The 18,151-nt window shown below is 43.9% G+C and overlaps 1 protein-coding gene across 2 annotated transcripts in view; it reads left to right on the forward strand.

The window, feature by feature from the left end:
* Positions 1-18,151, forward strand: part of LOC124595102 (serpin B6-like) — a 62,417-nt gene that overhangs the window by 16,629 nt on the left and 27,637 nt on the right. For both annotated transcript variants that reach the window (XM_047133695.1, XM_047133698.1), the window contains exons 3-5: positions 2,682-2,861; positions 7,444-7,648; positions 17,803-18,017. In XM_047133695.1, the coding sequence (XP_046989651.1) occupies positions 2,682-2,861; positions 7,444-7,648; positions 17,803-18,017 (600 nt within the window). The remainder of the gene's footprint in view (positions 1-2,681; positions 2,862-7,443; positions 7,649-17,802; positions 18,018-18,151) is intronic.

The raw sequence follows: 18,151 nt of genomic DNA on the forward strand, positions 1-18,151 counted from the left end.
CATCGAATTAGGGAAGGATGGGGATGGAAATCGGCTGTGCGTTTTCAAAGGAACCATCCTGGCATTTGCCTGATGGAATTTTGGGGAAATCATGAAAATCAGGGGGGCTAGACACGTGTTTGAACCTGTGCCCTTCAGTGTGCTAACCACTGCGCCACCTCGCTCGGTCCGCACTTCGGGAACAACTGAATGCGCTTTTAGCGCCAGTCGGTCACTTTCATTCTGCTGCCTTGGGACTGTAGCCGTGGTGGAGAGTCTAGCGCGTCGCAACGGAGACATCTCAGGTATCGCTTGTTTTGCTCAAAGGCTCTGTTGCCGAGGGACCTCCTAGTCACTAGTGGATCCGCCCTCAAAGTGACGGGTGGCAATACGCTTGCGTAGCTCGAGGCGGAGGGTCATTGTGGACACTGGTCTCCTAGCCACGCCCAGTCACCCTGTACGAGGGACAAGTGGCCGCTCCTTCAGCAGGTTCGGTGCAGGCACACGGGGGGGGGGGGGGGGGGGGAGGGAGGGATTTACTAGTTATCAGAGCTCCAACGTTAGGTGCACAATGGAGCCCCTTAGGCAGATAGCTGTTAAAGAGACGAGCATATAGAACAGGCTCACAGATATGTGAGTGGCTTGAAGAGTTTTTTAAGCAACGGAACCCAATATGTTGGGCTCGACGGCCAATGTTCATCAGAGACAAGGGTATCGTCAGCAATGCTCCACGGAACGTGATAGGAGCGTTTTTATTCTCTATGTACGAGGTACATTCAAGTTCTAAGGCCTCCGATTTTTTTTCTAATTAACTACTCACCCGAAATCGATGAAACTGGCGTTGCTTCTCGACGTAATCGCCCTGCAGACGTACACATTTTTCACAACGCTGACGCCATGATTCCATAGGCGTTGCTTCTCGACGTAATCACCTTGCAGACGTACACATTTTTCACAACGCTGACGCCATGATTCCATAGCAGCGGCGAAGGCTTCTTTATGAGTCTGTTTTGACCACTGGAAAATCGCTGAGGCAATAGCAAAATGGTTCAAATGGCTCTGAGCACTATGGGACGCAACTGCTCAGGTCATTAGTCCCCTAGAACTTAGAACTAGTTAAACCTAACTAACCTGAGGACATCACAAACATCCATGCCCGAGGCAGGATTCGAACCTGCGACCGTAGCGGTCTTGCGGTTCCAGACTGCAGCGCCTTTAACCGCACGGCCACTTCGGCCGGCGAGGCAATAGCAGCACGGATGGTGAATGTGCGGCCACGGAGAGTGTCTTTCATTGTTGGAAAAAGCCAAAAGTCACTAGGAGCCAGGTCAGGTGAGTAGTGAGCATGAGGAATCATTTCAAAGTTGTTATCACGAAGAAACTGTTGCGTAAAGTTAGCTCGATGTGCGGGTGCGTTGTCTTGGTGAAACAGCACAAGTGCAGCCCTTCCCGGACGTTTTTGTTGCAGTGCAGGAAGAAATTTGTTCTTCAAAACATTTTCGTAGGATGCACCTGTTACCGTAGTGCCCTTTGGAATGCAATGGGTAAGGATTACGCCCTCGCTGTCCCAGAACATGGACATCATCATTTTTTCAGCACTGGCGGTTACCCGAAATTTTTTTGGTGGCGGTGAATCTGTGTGCTTCCATTGAGCTGACTGGCGCTTTGTTTCTGGATGGAAAAATGGCATCCAAGTCTCATCCATTGTCACAACCGACGAAAAGAAAGTCCCATTCATGCTGTCGTTGCGCGTCAATATTGCTTGGCAACATGCCACACGGGCAGCCGCCTGGTCGTCCGTCAGCATTCGTGGCACCCACCTGGATGACGCTTTTTGCATTTTCAGGTCGTCAAGCCGGATTGTGTGCACAGAACCCACAGAAATGCCAACTCTGGAGGTGATCTGTTCAACAGTCATTCGGCGATCCCCCAAAACAGTTCTCTCCACTGTCTCGATCATGTCGTCAGACCGGCTTGTGCGAGCCCGAGGTTGTTTCGGTTTGTTGTCACACGATGTTCTGCCTTCATTAAACTGTCGCACCCACGAACGCATTTTCGACACATCCATAACTCCATCACCACATGTCTCCTTCAACTGTCGATGAATTTCAATTGGTTTCACACCACGCAAATTCAGAAAACGAATGATTCCACGCTGTTCAAGCAAGGAAAACGTCGCCATTTTAAGTATTTAAAACAGTTGTCATTCTCGCCGCTGGCGGTAAAATTCCATCTGCCGTACGGTGCTGCCATCTCTGGGACGTATTGACAATGAACGCGGCCTCATTTTAAAACAATGCGCATGTTTCTATCTCTTTCCAGTCCGGAGAAATAAAATCGGAGGCCTTAGAACTTGAATGCACCTCGTACATGCATGATTTCGCTGACCAGGTGGACATCAACTTTCTGTTGTATACTGATGGTGCTGGGATGTGCGGTGAGGCGTCGAAGTTGAATGACTGTAGAATATCGGAAAACGAGGAACAGACTGAGCACGAGAAGCAGGTGACGCGCTGTGTAGAGATTTAGTAGGCAGAAGAAGACGATATTAATACGTACGCCCACAAGGTAGTTGTATCAAATTCTGGGTCACACTTAAGCTGCTTTTCTGGTGCGTTCTTTTAAATCAACATTTTTGCTGTATAAGAAATATTTCTATCTGCTGAAGATAGCTTGTCAACAATTTATGTTTTTATTTCTAGGAGTTGGCCGGTGGGCAAGGTAACTTGTTCTTCTCACCTTGGAGCATACAAGTAATTCTGGCGCTTGCGTTTCTCGGATCTGGCGGAAGGACAGCCGAGCAGATGGCGAGAGGTTTGCGTCTACCTGAAGACAAAAATGCCACTGAAGAAGGTTTCAGTGAAATACTGAAGCAGCTGAAGGTGAAAATGATTATATTATAAACTTCGTACCTTTGTAAGGTTTCTTTTAATATCAGTGGGATCCTGAATTTATTTGACATTTTAAACAATAGAAAGCATTTCTTCCTATATCCAATCGCAGTGACAACTGTCAACAAAATTTCAGAGGTCTTATTTTGATGTTGTGCGTGTTGGTCCTACAAGTGCTCTCTTGCACTTATTCGTCAACTTTCGTTAGTTTGAAACTTTTATAGAAATCTGATACTATTTTCACTGTTTACACGATTCCAGACACTACACTAAACACCATTCCAGATGATAGATATACCTCTGCAACTAACAAGTTTTGCTTCTTCACGCTAATTCTTCCATTTCGTGTTACTTTTCGTTCTCCTCTTTCAGCAAGCAACTTAACAGTTTTTCAACTCTTTTAACGCATCATATCCACAGTATCAATTCTTTATGAAACTTTTCTCTGTTTTCATTATTTTTATATTTCTTTCTTGTGGTTTTGTATATCTTCTTTTGATTTAATTTATAAGCAATCTGTACTCATGTTTAGTGTCTGAATTCCTTACACTCTTCTGTAAAATAGAACTAAGACATTTGTTGCACCTTTTTTTTTTGCTTGTGTTGAAATTATGCCGGACGTCTTCCTTCTCACTTAAGTGCTTTTGTGTAAGCACTTGCCGCTGAAAATTTCAAATTCGCTATATTATTTCAAGAATAGTATCGATTTTACTTTATTTTTAAGAAATTAATATTTTTGATTGTCAGTACTGGGCTGTGATACTTCAGGGTCGAGCATCCAAGTTTTAAACACCATCTACGCATGCTGCAGCTGAGTTTTTATTTTCTTGATTGTTCAAGCAATTTTAAAGTTTCCTTCATTCTTATTTGTATCCTCAATGGCATGTTCATCAACAATTCTGCTTTCCAGTTGTGCACTCTACTGTAACTATAAGTTTATCTCTTGGGTAACGTACTTTATTAATTTATGAACGTTTACGTACAGTATATTCCGTGTCTTATAAGAGTTGGACGTAATCTCTGAGGAGGCTCAAACTAGAGACAAGAAGTCCAACATCAATCTAATATCATACCCTTTGTGTAGAGAATGTTACCGGACAGCGTTGCACATATACACATTTGTTTAGATCCAAATGCAGTTTCGCCAAGGGCAAAAAACGAAATGGCTTTAATTAGCAGAACGAGCCCTACCACCAAATCTATGCGTCATTTTTTCCAGCTGGATTGGCACAAGTGCTCAGGAAACAAACACTGGTTGTATACTTGGTATGTGGCCCATTGCACTGTACCACTAAGTAACCATAGCCACCCCGGATGTACTGGACTTACAATCTTATCCACAGCAGCTACAGTGGTAGTCTATAAGCGACAAAGGTGTGGCAGAAAGTACAGTGAAAAGTTTCAAAAGTTTTTAGTCATCGTATCCCGGTTTGCCTTTACGAGAAACGCAAGCTGTAAATCAACGAGGACCTACTACGCTCTCGGAGAGTTCATTGTCTTTGTTTTCGTTGTTGTTTTTGTGGTATTCAGTCCGAAAACTGGTTTAATGTAGCTCTGCACGCCACTTTATCCTGCGAAGATCTCTGCATCTCCGAATAATTAGTGCAATCCACTTCTGTTTGAACCTGTTTATTGTACTCGTCTTTTGGCCTCCTTCTGCAATTTTTACTCCCTACATTTCCCTCCAGAACCAAACTGACAATACTTTGAATGTCTCATGCCGCGTCCTATCAACCAGTCTCTCAGTTTACTCAAGTTATTCCACAAATTTCTTTTCTCCCCAGTTTTATTCAGTACCTCCCCATTAATTACGCGATCTACTCATCTAACCTCCAGCATTCTTCTGTAGCGCAGTATTTTTGTCTGATCTGTTTATCATCCACATTGCACTTCCGTACAAGGCTGCACTCCAGACAAATGTCTACAGAACACACTTTCCACCACATAAATTTACATCGGATCTTTACGAATTTGTCTTCTTCAGAAACGCTTTTCTTTTCTGGAGCAGGAAGCATATCCGAATCCCGAAGAAGGGATTAAGTACAAAGAATTTTAATTTCCAGAATTAATATTAAAGAAGAAAAGAGAGAAGGAAAAAGAAAACAATTGAAAAAGTAAAGAAAAAAGCAAAATAAAATAGTTCAGTCGCTCATGTCGGTCCGACATGCAATTTCAATCTGTTAGGAAGTTCCAGTGTTCAAGAAAATGTCGAACGAAATTACAAATGACCTCTTTTGTGTATGGCTTACACTTTCTTATGTTCCTCCATTAAATCTGAGCCTTTTATCTGCTTTCTTCGCTGCTAGATGTGTGTGGTCGTTCCGCCTGAATTACCCGGACAGAAAATTCTAGATACTTAACGGCTGTGACTGAGTCTAGCGGCTGATCATCGACAGCGTAATAAACCGACGTCGGATCTTTTCGTCTCTTTACTCACATTGCCACGCACTTGTATGTGACTTTTAGGCGGATTCTCACTTCCAGACAGGTAAATAACGGGGTGATACCCATGTCTCACCTTAGATACACACTTTGCAAACACTTATAAAACATTATCACACTTGAACGAGAATCTACACTATGCATAGGCAGCCGGGGTACACCTTCTCAGGGTGAGAATGGTGGTGTCAGGAAGGTGCACCCTGCCAGAAAATATTACTGACATTACCAAAACCAACACATAACAATGCTGGTCCTGTAGAGAAACGCCAAAAGAAAGAAAAAAACGATATCTTCTGGCAGTCTTTTGCACTAATTGGTTCTGGCAGTCTTTTGCACTAATTGGCCGCCCGGAGTGGCCGTCCGGTTCTGGGCGCAACAGTCTGGAGCCGAGCGACCGGTACGGTCGCAGGTTCCAATCCTGCCTCGGGCATGGATGTGTGTGATGTCCTTGGGTTAGTTAGGTTTAATTAGTTCTAAGTTCTAGGCGACTGATGAACTCAGAAGTTAAGCCGCATAGTGCTCAGAGCCATTTGAACCATTTTGCACTAATTGGTATGGCGCAATAGTAGACAGCCCACTTGAATTACGCAAGAGCGGGGTTCAAATCCTGTCCGCTCGCTCAGATTTGGGTTTTCACAAGTCTCAAATCGATTTATGAGAGTGCCAGGATGGTTCCTCCAACACTACCTATTTCCTTCCTCTCCTTGTCTAATCCGATCTCGTCGTCCAGTGGACATTCAACAATATCCATTCTTACTCCCAGTTTTCGCGTCAGTCGGTAGTAATCTGGAAATATCTCTGAATTAAAGAACACCTTTCTAATAATGTAATCCTCATGCACTCTACTGCCATATACATGGTGATCCAGCTGCCCCTGCCGATGGGTTTTATGCAACCGTCAACGTCTTCAAATAGTACGCGCAAAATTTTATTTTCAGATTCTCACGCTTGCTACAACCAACCCATTAGTCTCTCTCTCTCTCACTCTCCCTTTAAAAAAAAAAGAAAAGAAAAAACTCTTTGTTAGAAATTTATTGTAGTTAAATTTTGAGGTGGGACACGTTTTCGCTACAGACCGTAGTCTTCGTATTGGTTCAAATGGCTCTGAAAAGTATGGGACTTAACATCTGAGGTCATCAGTCCCCTAGACGTAGAACTACTTAAACCTAACTAACCTAAGGACATGACACACATCCATGCCCGAGGCAGGATTCGAACTTGCGACCGTAGAAGCCGCGTGGTTCCGGACTGAAGCGCCTAGAACCGCCCGGCCACCGCAGCCGGCTAGTCTTCGTATTATTCAAGAAAAACGCACAAAAGTGGCCTCCAGCGATAACGTATCACAGAAATAATTCAACTCCATTAATTTTTCTACAAAAAGTACTTCTAATTTTTTTCTGTAGGACTAATAGTTTGCACATAGCGAGCGAGAGAATATAAAATATCATGGTTTTTTAAATTTTTTAAAAGGCATTGTGGGTTGCTTGCAAGAAACCCATCGCTAGGGGCAGCTGACTCGTCCTGTATTGAAACAGCCTAAGAGAGCTCGTCGTATTATGTGATGCATCATCTTCATAAAGTCTGAGAAGTGGCACTCTGCCTTAGGTTTCGCTGCTGAATCGAGTTCTGTTTACTAGAAAATCTTAAATCCAATCTCATATGTGGTCAGATACTTCGTGTATGCTTTTGTTTTAGTAGGTGCCGGTGTGGAACTGTAGTGAAGGATTTACGAAATCGAGGAACAGGATCACAACCTTAGCTCTCTTCTTGATCTCACGAACGGAGCAAGCTGGTGTCACAAAGTTGACTCCTACAAAGAAATTGAAGTTCCCACCAGGTCCACTGACCTAACTTGTGCCGAGCAATATTTTTTTTTAAATTTTTAAATACTTTGCAAATTACTTTACGGTGCTGGTCGGAACATAGTTCAGGCGCCACTATCTTTTCAGCTGTCCTCTGCGAGCAGAAGATCCGTTCCGCAATCATCAACGAAAATTTTGTTTCGTGTTCTCCTAATGCCGCTTTCCTCTAGTCATCTAAAACTCCAGGAAACAGCATTTCCCCTTTTGTTGTTTTTAAGGAGATGTGGTTCGCTGAGAGCAGTAACTAATGTTTACGTACTTTGCTTCAGGAATCCGACGATGTTATCCTTAGAGTAGCGAACAGGATATTTGTGAAGCAGAATTTTACCATTAAAGAGCGGTTCAAGCAGTCCGCGAAAAAATTCATGGCTGGAGCAGAAGAAATGGATTTTAAGGATCTAGGAGCGGCCGGAGCAATAAATTCTTGGGTAGCAGGCATAACGAATGGAAGAATAAAAGAAGTAATTGGAAAAGGTAAGTGACTTCAGGTTTTATCTTATCATTTACAAATTTTGTCGTGACTTTATAATAATGTCAGTATGTCTTTAAATCGTTTTTAACATCCAATAGCTTGCGCTACCTATATGATTTCTGCTTTATTCATGCTCCACGTCACCCGTTTCGTAAGGGAATCATTATTTATGCTTGCCGTATGTAAGATGTGGCAGCCTACACACTATAAGCGCTGCCATAAAGAAATGAAAACGCACTTGATAATAACAATTGCTCTCGGAAAGACACTATGTGTAAGACGAAGCCAATTCGGCTTCCCAAACGGGTGCAGGTGAGAGGTTTTACGCATTAGATACCTGATTCTTCAAAATATCCCATGCATCCACAGATGCAGAAACAACTTGCAGCTTACTACAAAGCCGAATACAATAGTACTTCTAAATGTCAGTATGATATGTATAACAGGTACCTGTTAATTCCAAGTATGAAAGATGTTGTGACGTAACAAGACTGTTACGCCACACTGAAGTAGCCGAAAGAAAGGCACGCGTACACACACGCCGACTGGCGTCAAGTCTGGAACAAGATACGTTATGACTGCTATCAAGAAAAATACGTAGCTTTGGAATATACTTAACTTTATTTATTCCTTGTGATACACCTCTCTTGGCTATACAAATGAGACTCGTAAGATACATGCACTGTTACAATTGGCGCCTTGCTAAGTCGTAGCCATGGACTTAGCAGAAGGCTATTCTAACTGACTCTCGGCAAATGAGAGGAAGGCTTCGTCCGTATTGTCGCTAGCAATGTCGTCCGTACAACTGGGGCGAGTGCTCTATCGTATCTCGAGACCTGCCTTGTGGTGGCGCTAGGTCTGCGATCACACAGTGGCGACACGCGGGTCCGACATGTACTAAATGGACCGCGGCCGATTTAAGCTACCACCTAGCAAGTGTGGTGTCTGGCGGTGACACCACAAAAGATAAACTAGTATTTCATGAAAGACCACCAGGTGGCTGTATCAAAATCTGCACAATGTCCTCCCTGAAATGACTTGGCGACTGCCTTACAGGGCTACTACAAATGATTGAAGCGATTTCATAAATTCACTGTAGCTCCATTCATTGACATATGGTCACGACACACTACAGATACGTAGAAAAACTCATAAAGTTTTGTTCGGCTGAAGCTGCACTTCAGGTTTCTGCCGCCAGAGCGCTCGAGAGCGCAGTGAGACAAAATAGCGACAGGAGCCGAGAAAGCGTATGCCGTGCTTGAAATGCACTCACATCAGTCAGTCATAACAGTGCAACGACACTTCAGGACGAAGTTCAACAAAGATCCACCAACTGCTAACTCCATTCGGCGATGGTATGCGCAGTTTAAAGCTTCTGGATGCCTCTGTAAGGGGAAATCAACGGGTCGGCCTGCAGTGAGCGAAGAAACGGTTGAACGCGTGCGGGCAAGTTTCACGCGTAGCCCGCGGAAGTCGACGAATAAAGCAAGCAGGGAGCTAAACGTACCACAGCCGACGGTTTGGAAAATCTTACGGAAAACGCTAAAGCAGAAGCCTTACCGTTTACAATTGCTACAAGCCCTGACACCCGATGACAAAGTCAAACGCTTTGAATTTTCGGCGCGGTTGCAACAGCTCATGGAAGAGGATGCGTTCAGTGCGAAACTTGTTTTCAGTGATGAAGCAACATTTATTCTTAATGGTGAAGTGAACAGACACAATGTGCGAATCTGGGCGGTAGAGAATCCTCACGCATTCGTGCAACAAATTCGCAATTCACCAAAAGTTCTTAATGGTGAAGTGAACAGACACAATGTGCGAATCTGGGCGGTAGAGAATCCTCACGCATTCGTGCAGCAAATTCGCAATTCACCAAAAGTTAACGTGTTTTGTACAATCTCACGGTTTAAAGTTTACGGCCCCTTTTTCTTCTGCGAAAAAAACGTTACAGGACACGTGTATCTGGACATGCTGGAAAATTGGCTCATGCCACAACTGGAGACCGACAGCGCCGACTTCATCTTTCAACAGGATGGTGCTCCACCGCACTTCCATCATGATGTTCGGCATTTCTTAAACAGGAGATTGGAAAACCGATGGATCGGTCGTGGTGGAGATCATGATCAGCAATTCATGTCATGGCGCCCACGCTCTCCCGACTTAACCCCATGCGATTTCTTTCTGTGGGGTTATGTGAAAGATTCAGTGTTTAAACCTCCTCTACCAAGAAACGTGCCAGAACTGCGAGCTCGCATCAACGATGCTTTCGAACTCATTGATGGGGACATGCTGCGCCGAGTGTGGGAGGAACTTGATTATCGGCTTGATGTCTGCCGAATCACTAAAGGGGCACATAGCGAACATTTGTGAATGCCTAAAAAAACTTTTTGAGTTTTTGTATGTGTGTGCAAAGCATTGTGAAAATATCTCAAATAATAAAATCATTGTAGAGCTGTGAAATCGCTCCAATCATTTGTAATAACCCTGTATAATCAAACGTGAAACAGTACCAAATGTGCCAAAGAAACAGCTTCCCTATGCTAGAGTCACCAACGTTCTATATCCATTCAATGATACCATTAACAACACTACATAAAAGACATAACATTTATTAATGGTGCACTAAGTCAGTTCTTCTTAAACTGGTAAGACTGGACAGTTATTTGTAACACACAGCGTGCGGAAGCAATATTGTACTTCTTTTTAGGTTAGGCCTGGCAAAAATTTGTGTCCACTTAGATGGGAACTTCTTCTAAGCGGTTACATTTAAAATACATTTATACTAACTAGGACAGTACTCGATACTGAAGTCAGTGGTGGCTCACGTTCGCAAACGGCTCTTTCGGGCACCCGTGTTTACTGGAATGTTTTTGCTTCTGTTACCCTACACTTTCACCCGTGTCAGTATCCCCTATTAATTATATTACACCCTGTGTGCAAATTTTACACTTGGTGCCCCAAGCAGCCACTTGTGCCTTAAAGTGGCCCTGCTTGTGGCCCAGCCTTTCACCAGAATGCAATAAGACAAGACGCAAAAGATATATAATATTATCTCCTCAAAAATCTTGGAAACGTATAGAAACAAATCAAACAAATTTTGCCAAACACTTTTCACAAGAATGTAATTTAAGTGAGCAACGACGATTTCCTCACAACGGAGCAACAGAAATATAGCAGTAAGACGAAAAGAACAAAAACGCTTTCACTTTTGTGAGGGGGTTTCAATAAGTAATGCAACACATTTTTTTCTTTGAAAGCAGGTTGATTTTATTCAGGATTTCAATTTTTTTTTGGTCATCAGTCTACTGACTGGTTTGATGCGGCCCGCCACGAATTCCTTTCCTGTGCTAACCTCTTCATCTCAGAGTAGCACTTGCAACCTACGTCCTCAATTATTTGCTTGACGTATTCCAATCTCTGTCTTCCTCTACAGTTTTTGCCCTCTACAGCTCCCTCTAGTACCATGCAAGTCATTCCCTCATGTCTTAGCAGATGTCCTATCATCCTGTCCCTTCTGCTTATCAGTGTTTTCCACATATTCCTTTCCTATCCGATTCTGCGTAGAACCTCCTCATTCCTTACCTTATCAGTCCACCTAATTTTCAACATTCGTCTATAGCACCACATCTCAAATGCTTCGATTCTCTTCTGTTCCGGTTTTCCCACAGTCCATGTTTCACTACCATACAATGCTGTACTCCAGACGTACATCCTCAGAAATTTCTTCCTCAAATTAAGGCCGGTATTTGGTATTAGTAGAATTCCCTTGACCAGAAATGCCTTTTTTGCAATAGCGAGTCTGCTTTTGATGTCCTCCTTGCTCCGTCCGTCATTGGTTATTTTACTGCCTAGGTAGCAGAATTCCTTAACTTCATTGACTTCGTGACCATCTATCCTGATGTTAAGTTTCTCGCTGTTCTCATTTCTACTACTTTTCATTACCTTCGTCTTTCTCCGATTTACTCTCAAACCATACTGTGTACTCATTAGACTGTTCATTCCGTTCTGCAGATCATTTAATTCTTCTTCACTTTCACTCAGGATAGCAATGTCATCAGCGAATCGTATCATTGATATCCTTTCACCTTGTATTTTAATTCCATTCCTGAACCTTTCTTTTATTTCCGTCATTGCTTCCTCGGTGTACAGATTGAAGAGTAGAGGCGAAAGGCTACAGCCTTGTCTTACACCCTTCTTAATACGAGCACTTCGTTCTTCATCGTCCACTCTTATTATTCCCTCTTGGTTGTTGTACATATTGTATATGACCCGTCTCTCCCTACAGCTTACCCCTACTTTTTTCAGAATCTCGAACAGCTTGCACCATTTTATATTGTCGAACGCTTTTTCCAGGTCGACAAATCCTATGAAAGTGCCTTGATTTTTCTTTAGCCTTGCTTCCATTATTAACCGTAACGTCAGAATTGCCTCTCTCGTCCCTTTACTTTTCCTAAAGCCAAACTGATCGTCACCTAGGATTTCAATACACCATATTATTCCCCACTCTTTTGGCTACAAAACCCTATTTTTCGAAATCTGTTCAATGCAACGGCCTTCCTGGGAGGCCTGTATGCCGACATGTTACCACTCTACTGGTCGACCTCGGAGCCACACTTTGCTGCATCAATAACCTCATCATCATCCACGTGCTGCTTCCCTTGGAGTGCATCCTTCATCGGGCCAAACAGGTGGAGGTTGGAAGGTACGAGATCAGGGCTGTAGGGTGCATGCGGAAGAACAGTGCAACGACGTTTTGTGAGTTCCTCTCGGTTGCACATACTTGTGTGAAGCCTTGCGTTGTTTCTTCAGTTTCTTCAGTATCCTGAGGGTAGTACAATACACTTCAGAGTTGATCGTCACGCTGTGAGAGAGGGCACCAAACAGAATAATCTCTTCAGAGTCCCATAAGACTGTTGCCGTGATTATACCGGCTGCGGGTGCGGTTTCGAACTTTTCTTCGTAGGAGTTGTGGTGTCGCGCCGTTTTGTTTCCGGTTCGAAGTGATGAACACATGTTTCGTCGCCTGGGATGATGTTCGACAAAAATGGTAACGATGAGCGTCGTAACGCACAATCAATGCCGCACATATGTTCCTTCATCACTCTTTATGGTATTTATAGTCTATATGGTTGCGAGGAACACAACGGACATACACCTTTGAGTATCCCAACAGGTGAACAAGTGTGTCAACACTACCAAGAGAGCCGCGCGGTCTGAGGTGTCTTGTCACTGTCCGTGTGGCTTTCCCCATCGGAGGTTCGAGTCCTCCCTCGGGCATGGGTGTGTGTGTTGTCCGTAGCGTAAGTTAGTTTAAGTTAGATTAAGTAGTGTGTAAGCTTAGGGACCGATGACCTAAGCATTTTGGTCCCGTAAGATCTTACCACGAATTTACAAATTTACTACCAAGAGAGACGTCCAGTTGTGCAGCGAGGTGTTTGACTGTGATCCGTCGATAACCTCGAATGAGAGTGTCCGCACGTTCCAACATTTGAAGTCACAGCTGCGTGCGGCTGGCCGGCACGATGGATATGGGACAGGTTTGCACAGACTTGTTCCGATGATGACAGACACTTCACCCGACGACTCATTGTGCTTTTGTTCGCTGCCAGGTCTTCGGAGACATTCCGTTAGGGCCCAAGAATATCTGCGATGCTCTGGTTTCCGCCAAAGGAAACTCAGTGGCAGCTCTCTGCTTGGAACGCACGCCTCTTACTGACACCATTTTGAAGGCTACGTATTTCTCCGCCACCTATCGGAGCTTCACGAAACTACAGTGGCTGCAGCGAAAATATTCCACGATGTCCCACAACCAATCCCGAATTTTTTCAACCGAAATTGGCACGATTACACTTAATCCATGTGCTAGCGGATATCACACTGATCGTGAATAATTAGAAACAATGCCATCTACTGAACTGCAATGTTGTGGCAGAAAAATGAAAGTGGCCAGGTACAATGCAACGTAACTGCTTATAGAGTTTTGAACTGGTAATTATGTAAATGGATTTTAACTTATCTTTTCTTCACACCTATAAATCCTTGATCTGCCCCATCCTTTGTTATGCCAGCATTGCTTGGATTTGTGCCCCTCCTAGGTTCTATGAAACCCTCCAAATCTTCAAGCGGCATGCACTCTGCCTCATCTTCTGTATCCTCCTTCCATCCCTCACATGCATCCACTATGACCTCATCCCTTCCCCCACCTTCTCCTTTCCCTTGAACACATCTGCACCCTCTATATTGTCCGCCGACTCGATCGCTCCCCCCACCCCCTGGTGTCCCCCTTCCTCTCCACCCCCAGCCCGTTGCTGCACCTTTACCGTTGTGTCCCACCCTTTCTCCATCTCCACACCCTCCACTTACTTTTCCAACACAACTTCCAGACCCTACTCCTCCTGTATGATGAACTTCGCCCTGACATCTACCCCTCCTACCAACTCTAACCCCACCTCCCTCCTGCCTCCTTCTAAGGGCTCCCTCTCCTCTCGTTCACTTCTCCTGAATGGCTTACCCCCTGATACATCCTCCCCCTCTCCTATGCTCCCCTTCAGCCTCTCTGCACTCCCTCCTGCCTTGTCTCACCTCTTCATCTCCCACCCTATCTGTCTGCTGCCTCTTGGTACAACCTATGACCCCCTATTCGTTTCATCCTGCCCCCTCTCCCACTGCACCTTGCTGTCCCCTCTTTTTCTTTCCTCTCAGGCCTCTCCCTCGGCAGGTCCCTCCTGGCAGTTTTTATTGTTTGTCGTGTGTGCTTCATCTTAATGGGGGTTTTAAGGTGTCTTTGTTCTGGAGTGGCCATCTTTTAACCAGTGCATGTGACTTCAGTGTCTTTTTTGTGCTCTATGAATCGCCAAATCTATTTTCTAACTTCATGTAGACTTTTTTTAATTGTCCCCCAATGAATGTCTTCGTGTCAGTGTGTATTTTCCCTCCATTGTCTCCCCTTACTCTGTTTTTAAGTCCACCTTTTCATCGCCTTTATATCTATAATTTTTTTCTTTTATTAGCTGTCATGTCACTCAGCAGAAGAATGGCGGATTATGCCGTTGCCAGCCCCTCCCTGCCCATATGGGGCAGGGGAATGAAATCACAATGCAGAAAAAAATATGTTTTCTTTGTAGGAATACTGAAATAACAGTGGCTGATGATTATAATTTTAACTCAGGAAAGAGGAGAAGATTTTAGCTCGAGACAGCACACAGCCAAAAATGCAACTAAAGTTCATTCAAATCACTGTATTGTCAATTATATTGTGTGTGACGTCAGTGAGTGATGAATTTACAAACTCGAGTATGGCCTAAATGAGGAATAATAATAGGTCCTCAGCATGTTATCATAGCCTTCCAGATGTAGGAAGATGCTGACAGCGCCTCTAGCTTCGTCAAAGAGCAATTTCACACTTGCTTGATCGTGATTCATCTGCATGAGTACTGGTATGGACGTCTTCTCCACACACGTATAATCCTCTTTTAATCGCCCATTTACAAATGCTCAGCTGACAGCATGACATCGCCTGCAACTCCTCTCCTGCGCTCGTGGCCATATTGCTAGGACTCTAGACGACTGGAAAACCGTGGCCAATCAGATGGGACCCGATTTCAGTTGGTAAGAACTGATGGTAGGGTTGGGGTGTGGCTCATGCCCCGCGATGCCATGAACTCACGTTGTCAAAGTGGCACTGTGCAAGCTGGTGTTGGCTCCATAATGGTGTCAGCTGTTTTTACATGGAATAGATTGGGCCCTCTCTTCCAACTGAACCAATTATTGGCTGGAAATAGCTATGTTCGACTACTTGGAGACCATTTGCAGCCATTCATTAAATTCACAAACCCAAACAAAGATGGGATTTTTGTGGATGACAATGCGGCATGTCACCGGTCCAAAATTGTCCACGACAACGTTCTGGACAGTTCGAGCGACATGAATCCCATCCAACATTTATGGGACGTAATCGAGAGTTCAAATCTTGCACCGACAAAACTTCCGCAATTGTGGGCTGCTATACGGGCAGCATGGTTCAATATTTCTGCAGGGCTCTTTCAACGACTTTGGTGAGCCCATGCCACGTCGAGTTTCTGCACTGAACTGGGCAGAAGACGTTCCGACACGATATTAAGAGGTTTCGGAAGACTTTTGCCACTTCACTGTATTTTCGTTAAAAAATGTATAACAGATTATCTGTGTTTATGCAAAGTTGCATAAATACTTTGAAGTATTAGATAGAAATAGAGGCTGAGTGATCAGCGACTTTTTTTCAAATCAGGTTTCTACCTTCTAATACGGCTTAATCACATGTAAATAATCGGCAAATGCCAGAGTATCCCCCCAGTCAGAGAATTAGTGTAGGGGGAGCAGATGCAGGAATCCAGTATCGCCCTACACTGCTAGGTCCCAGTGGAGGTGGCTTGCTGTTGCCTTCCTCCGACCTGCTATGAAGTGTGAAGTGTGTGTGTGTGTGTGTGTGTGTGTGTGTGTGTGCCGTGTGGATCACTGTGTTGAATGGTTGTACAGTTGATTGTGTGTTGGTATGGATCACTGGGAGAGACGGTGAAATTCGGTGCCGGCACGCAGCCTACTTGTCTTGAATGGTACCAAGGGGTCCACCGACCTTAAAGTCCACATGCGACGAACGGCTCGCCATCAACAGTGTCACATTCCCTCACCTCATAAGACACCGTAGAGAGCTTTGAAATTTAATCTAGGACATCGGCGCAAAGAGTTCCTTCCCCTGTCGGCCAGATCAAGGCAGTCAAAATTTTCCACCACAAGTATTCGAACCGCCTTACCTTCCAGTCGAGTGCCTGTGCACAGGCGACCTCTTCTAAGGAGGCGGGTAATGTTGTACAATTAACATAACTATCACTATGAGTATATCAGCTGTTGTTGTTGTGGTCTTCAGTTCAAAGACTGGTTTGATGCAGCTCTCCATGCTACTCTGTCCTGTGCAAGCTTCTTCATCTCCCAGTACCTACTGCAACCTACATCCTTCTGAAACTGTTAACTGTATTCATCTCTTGGTCTCCCTCTATGATTTTTACGCTCCACGCTTCCCTCCAACACTAAACTGGTGATCCCTTGATGCCTCAGAACGTGTCCTACCAAGCGATCCTTTCTTTTAGTCAAGTTGTGCCACAAATTCATCTACTCCTCATTAGTTACGTGATCTAACGATCTAATCTTCAGCATTCATTTCGAAAGCTTCTATTCTCTTCTTGTCTAGACTATTTATCGTCCATGTTTCACATCCATACATGGCTACACTCCAGACAACCAGTTTCAGAAAAGACTCCCTGACAAATCTATACTAGATGTTAACAAATTCCCCTTCTTCATAAACGGTTACCTTGCCATAGCCAATCTATATTTTATATCCTCTCTACATCGACCATTATCAGTTATTTTGCTCCCCCAAATAGCAAAACTCATTTACTGCTTCAAGTGTCTCATTTCCTAATCTAATTCTCTCAGCATCACCTGATTTAATTCGAATACATTCCATTATCCTCGTTTTCCTTTTGTTGATGTTCATCTTATACCCTCCTTTCAAGGCACTGTCCATTCCGTTCAACTTCTCTTCCACGTCCTACGCTGTCTCTGTTAGAATTACAAAGTCGTCAGCAAACATCAAACTTTTTATTTCTTCTCCATGGATTTTAATTCCTGCTCCAAATTTTTCTTTTGTTTCCTTTATTGCTTGCTCAATATACAGATTGAATAACGTCATAGATAGTCTACAACCCCGTCTCACTCCCTTCCCAACCACTGCTTCCCTTTCATGCCCCTCCACTCTTATAATTGCCGTCTGTTTTCTTTAAAAATTGTAAATAGCCTCTCGATCCTTGTATTTTACCCCTGCCACCTTAAGAATTTGAAAGAGAGTATTCCTGTCAACATTGTCAAAACCATTCTCTAATTCTACAAATGCTAGAAACCTAGATTGGCCGTTACTTAGTCTATCTTCTAAGATAAGTCGTCGGGTCGGTATATTAGTAGTAGTCATAACGTTGTATCAATGTACTTAACAAAAGTAGCTTGCAATGGCTACTTCTGTCTATTAATGTATAATGCAAAGAGTTTCACTTCCATGAAGGCGTGTGTGAATGAATGACAGAGTGGATGATGTTCAAATGTCAGTAACGAACAATTATTTCAGGTGCTCTCGGTGAACAGACTCGTATGGTATTGGTCAATGCGGTTTACTTCAAGGGCAACTGGAGCGTACAGTTCAGCAAATATTTCACAGAGCCCCGGCCTTTCCATCCACCATCACAGCCAACTAAAGATGTGGACACCATGTTCGTCAAGAATGGATATATGTACGCAGAGATAAATGAGCTTAATTCTCAGGTCATCCTGCTTCCGTACAAGGTATTTCGTCTGAAGACACATGAATTACATTATTTTAATATGCAAATCGAGGAAACATACAGTAATGAGATTCGTATGTCTTGATTAGCTTGTATTGCATTTTTTTGCAAGAAATAACATCGTTGAAACTTCCT

The sequence above is a fragment of the Schistocerca americana genome, chromosome 2 (genome assembly GCF_021461395.2).
Source record: "Schistocerca americana isolate TAMUIC-IGC-003095 chromosome 2, iqSchAmer2.1, whole genome shotgun sequence".
Classification (NCBI taxonomy): Eukaryota; Metazoa; Arthropoda; class Insecta; order Orthoptera; family Acrididae; genus Schistocerca; species Schistocerca americana.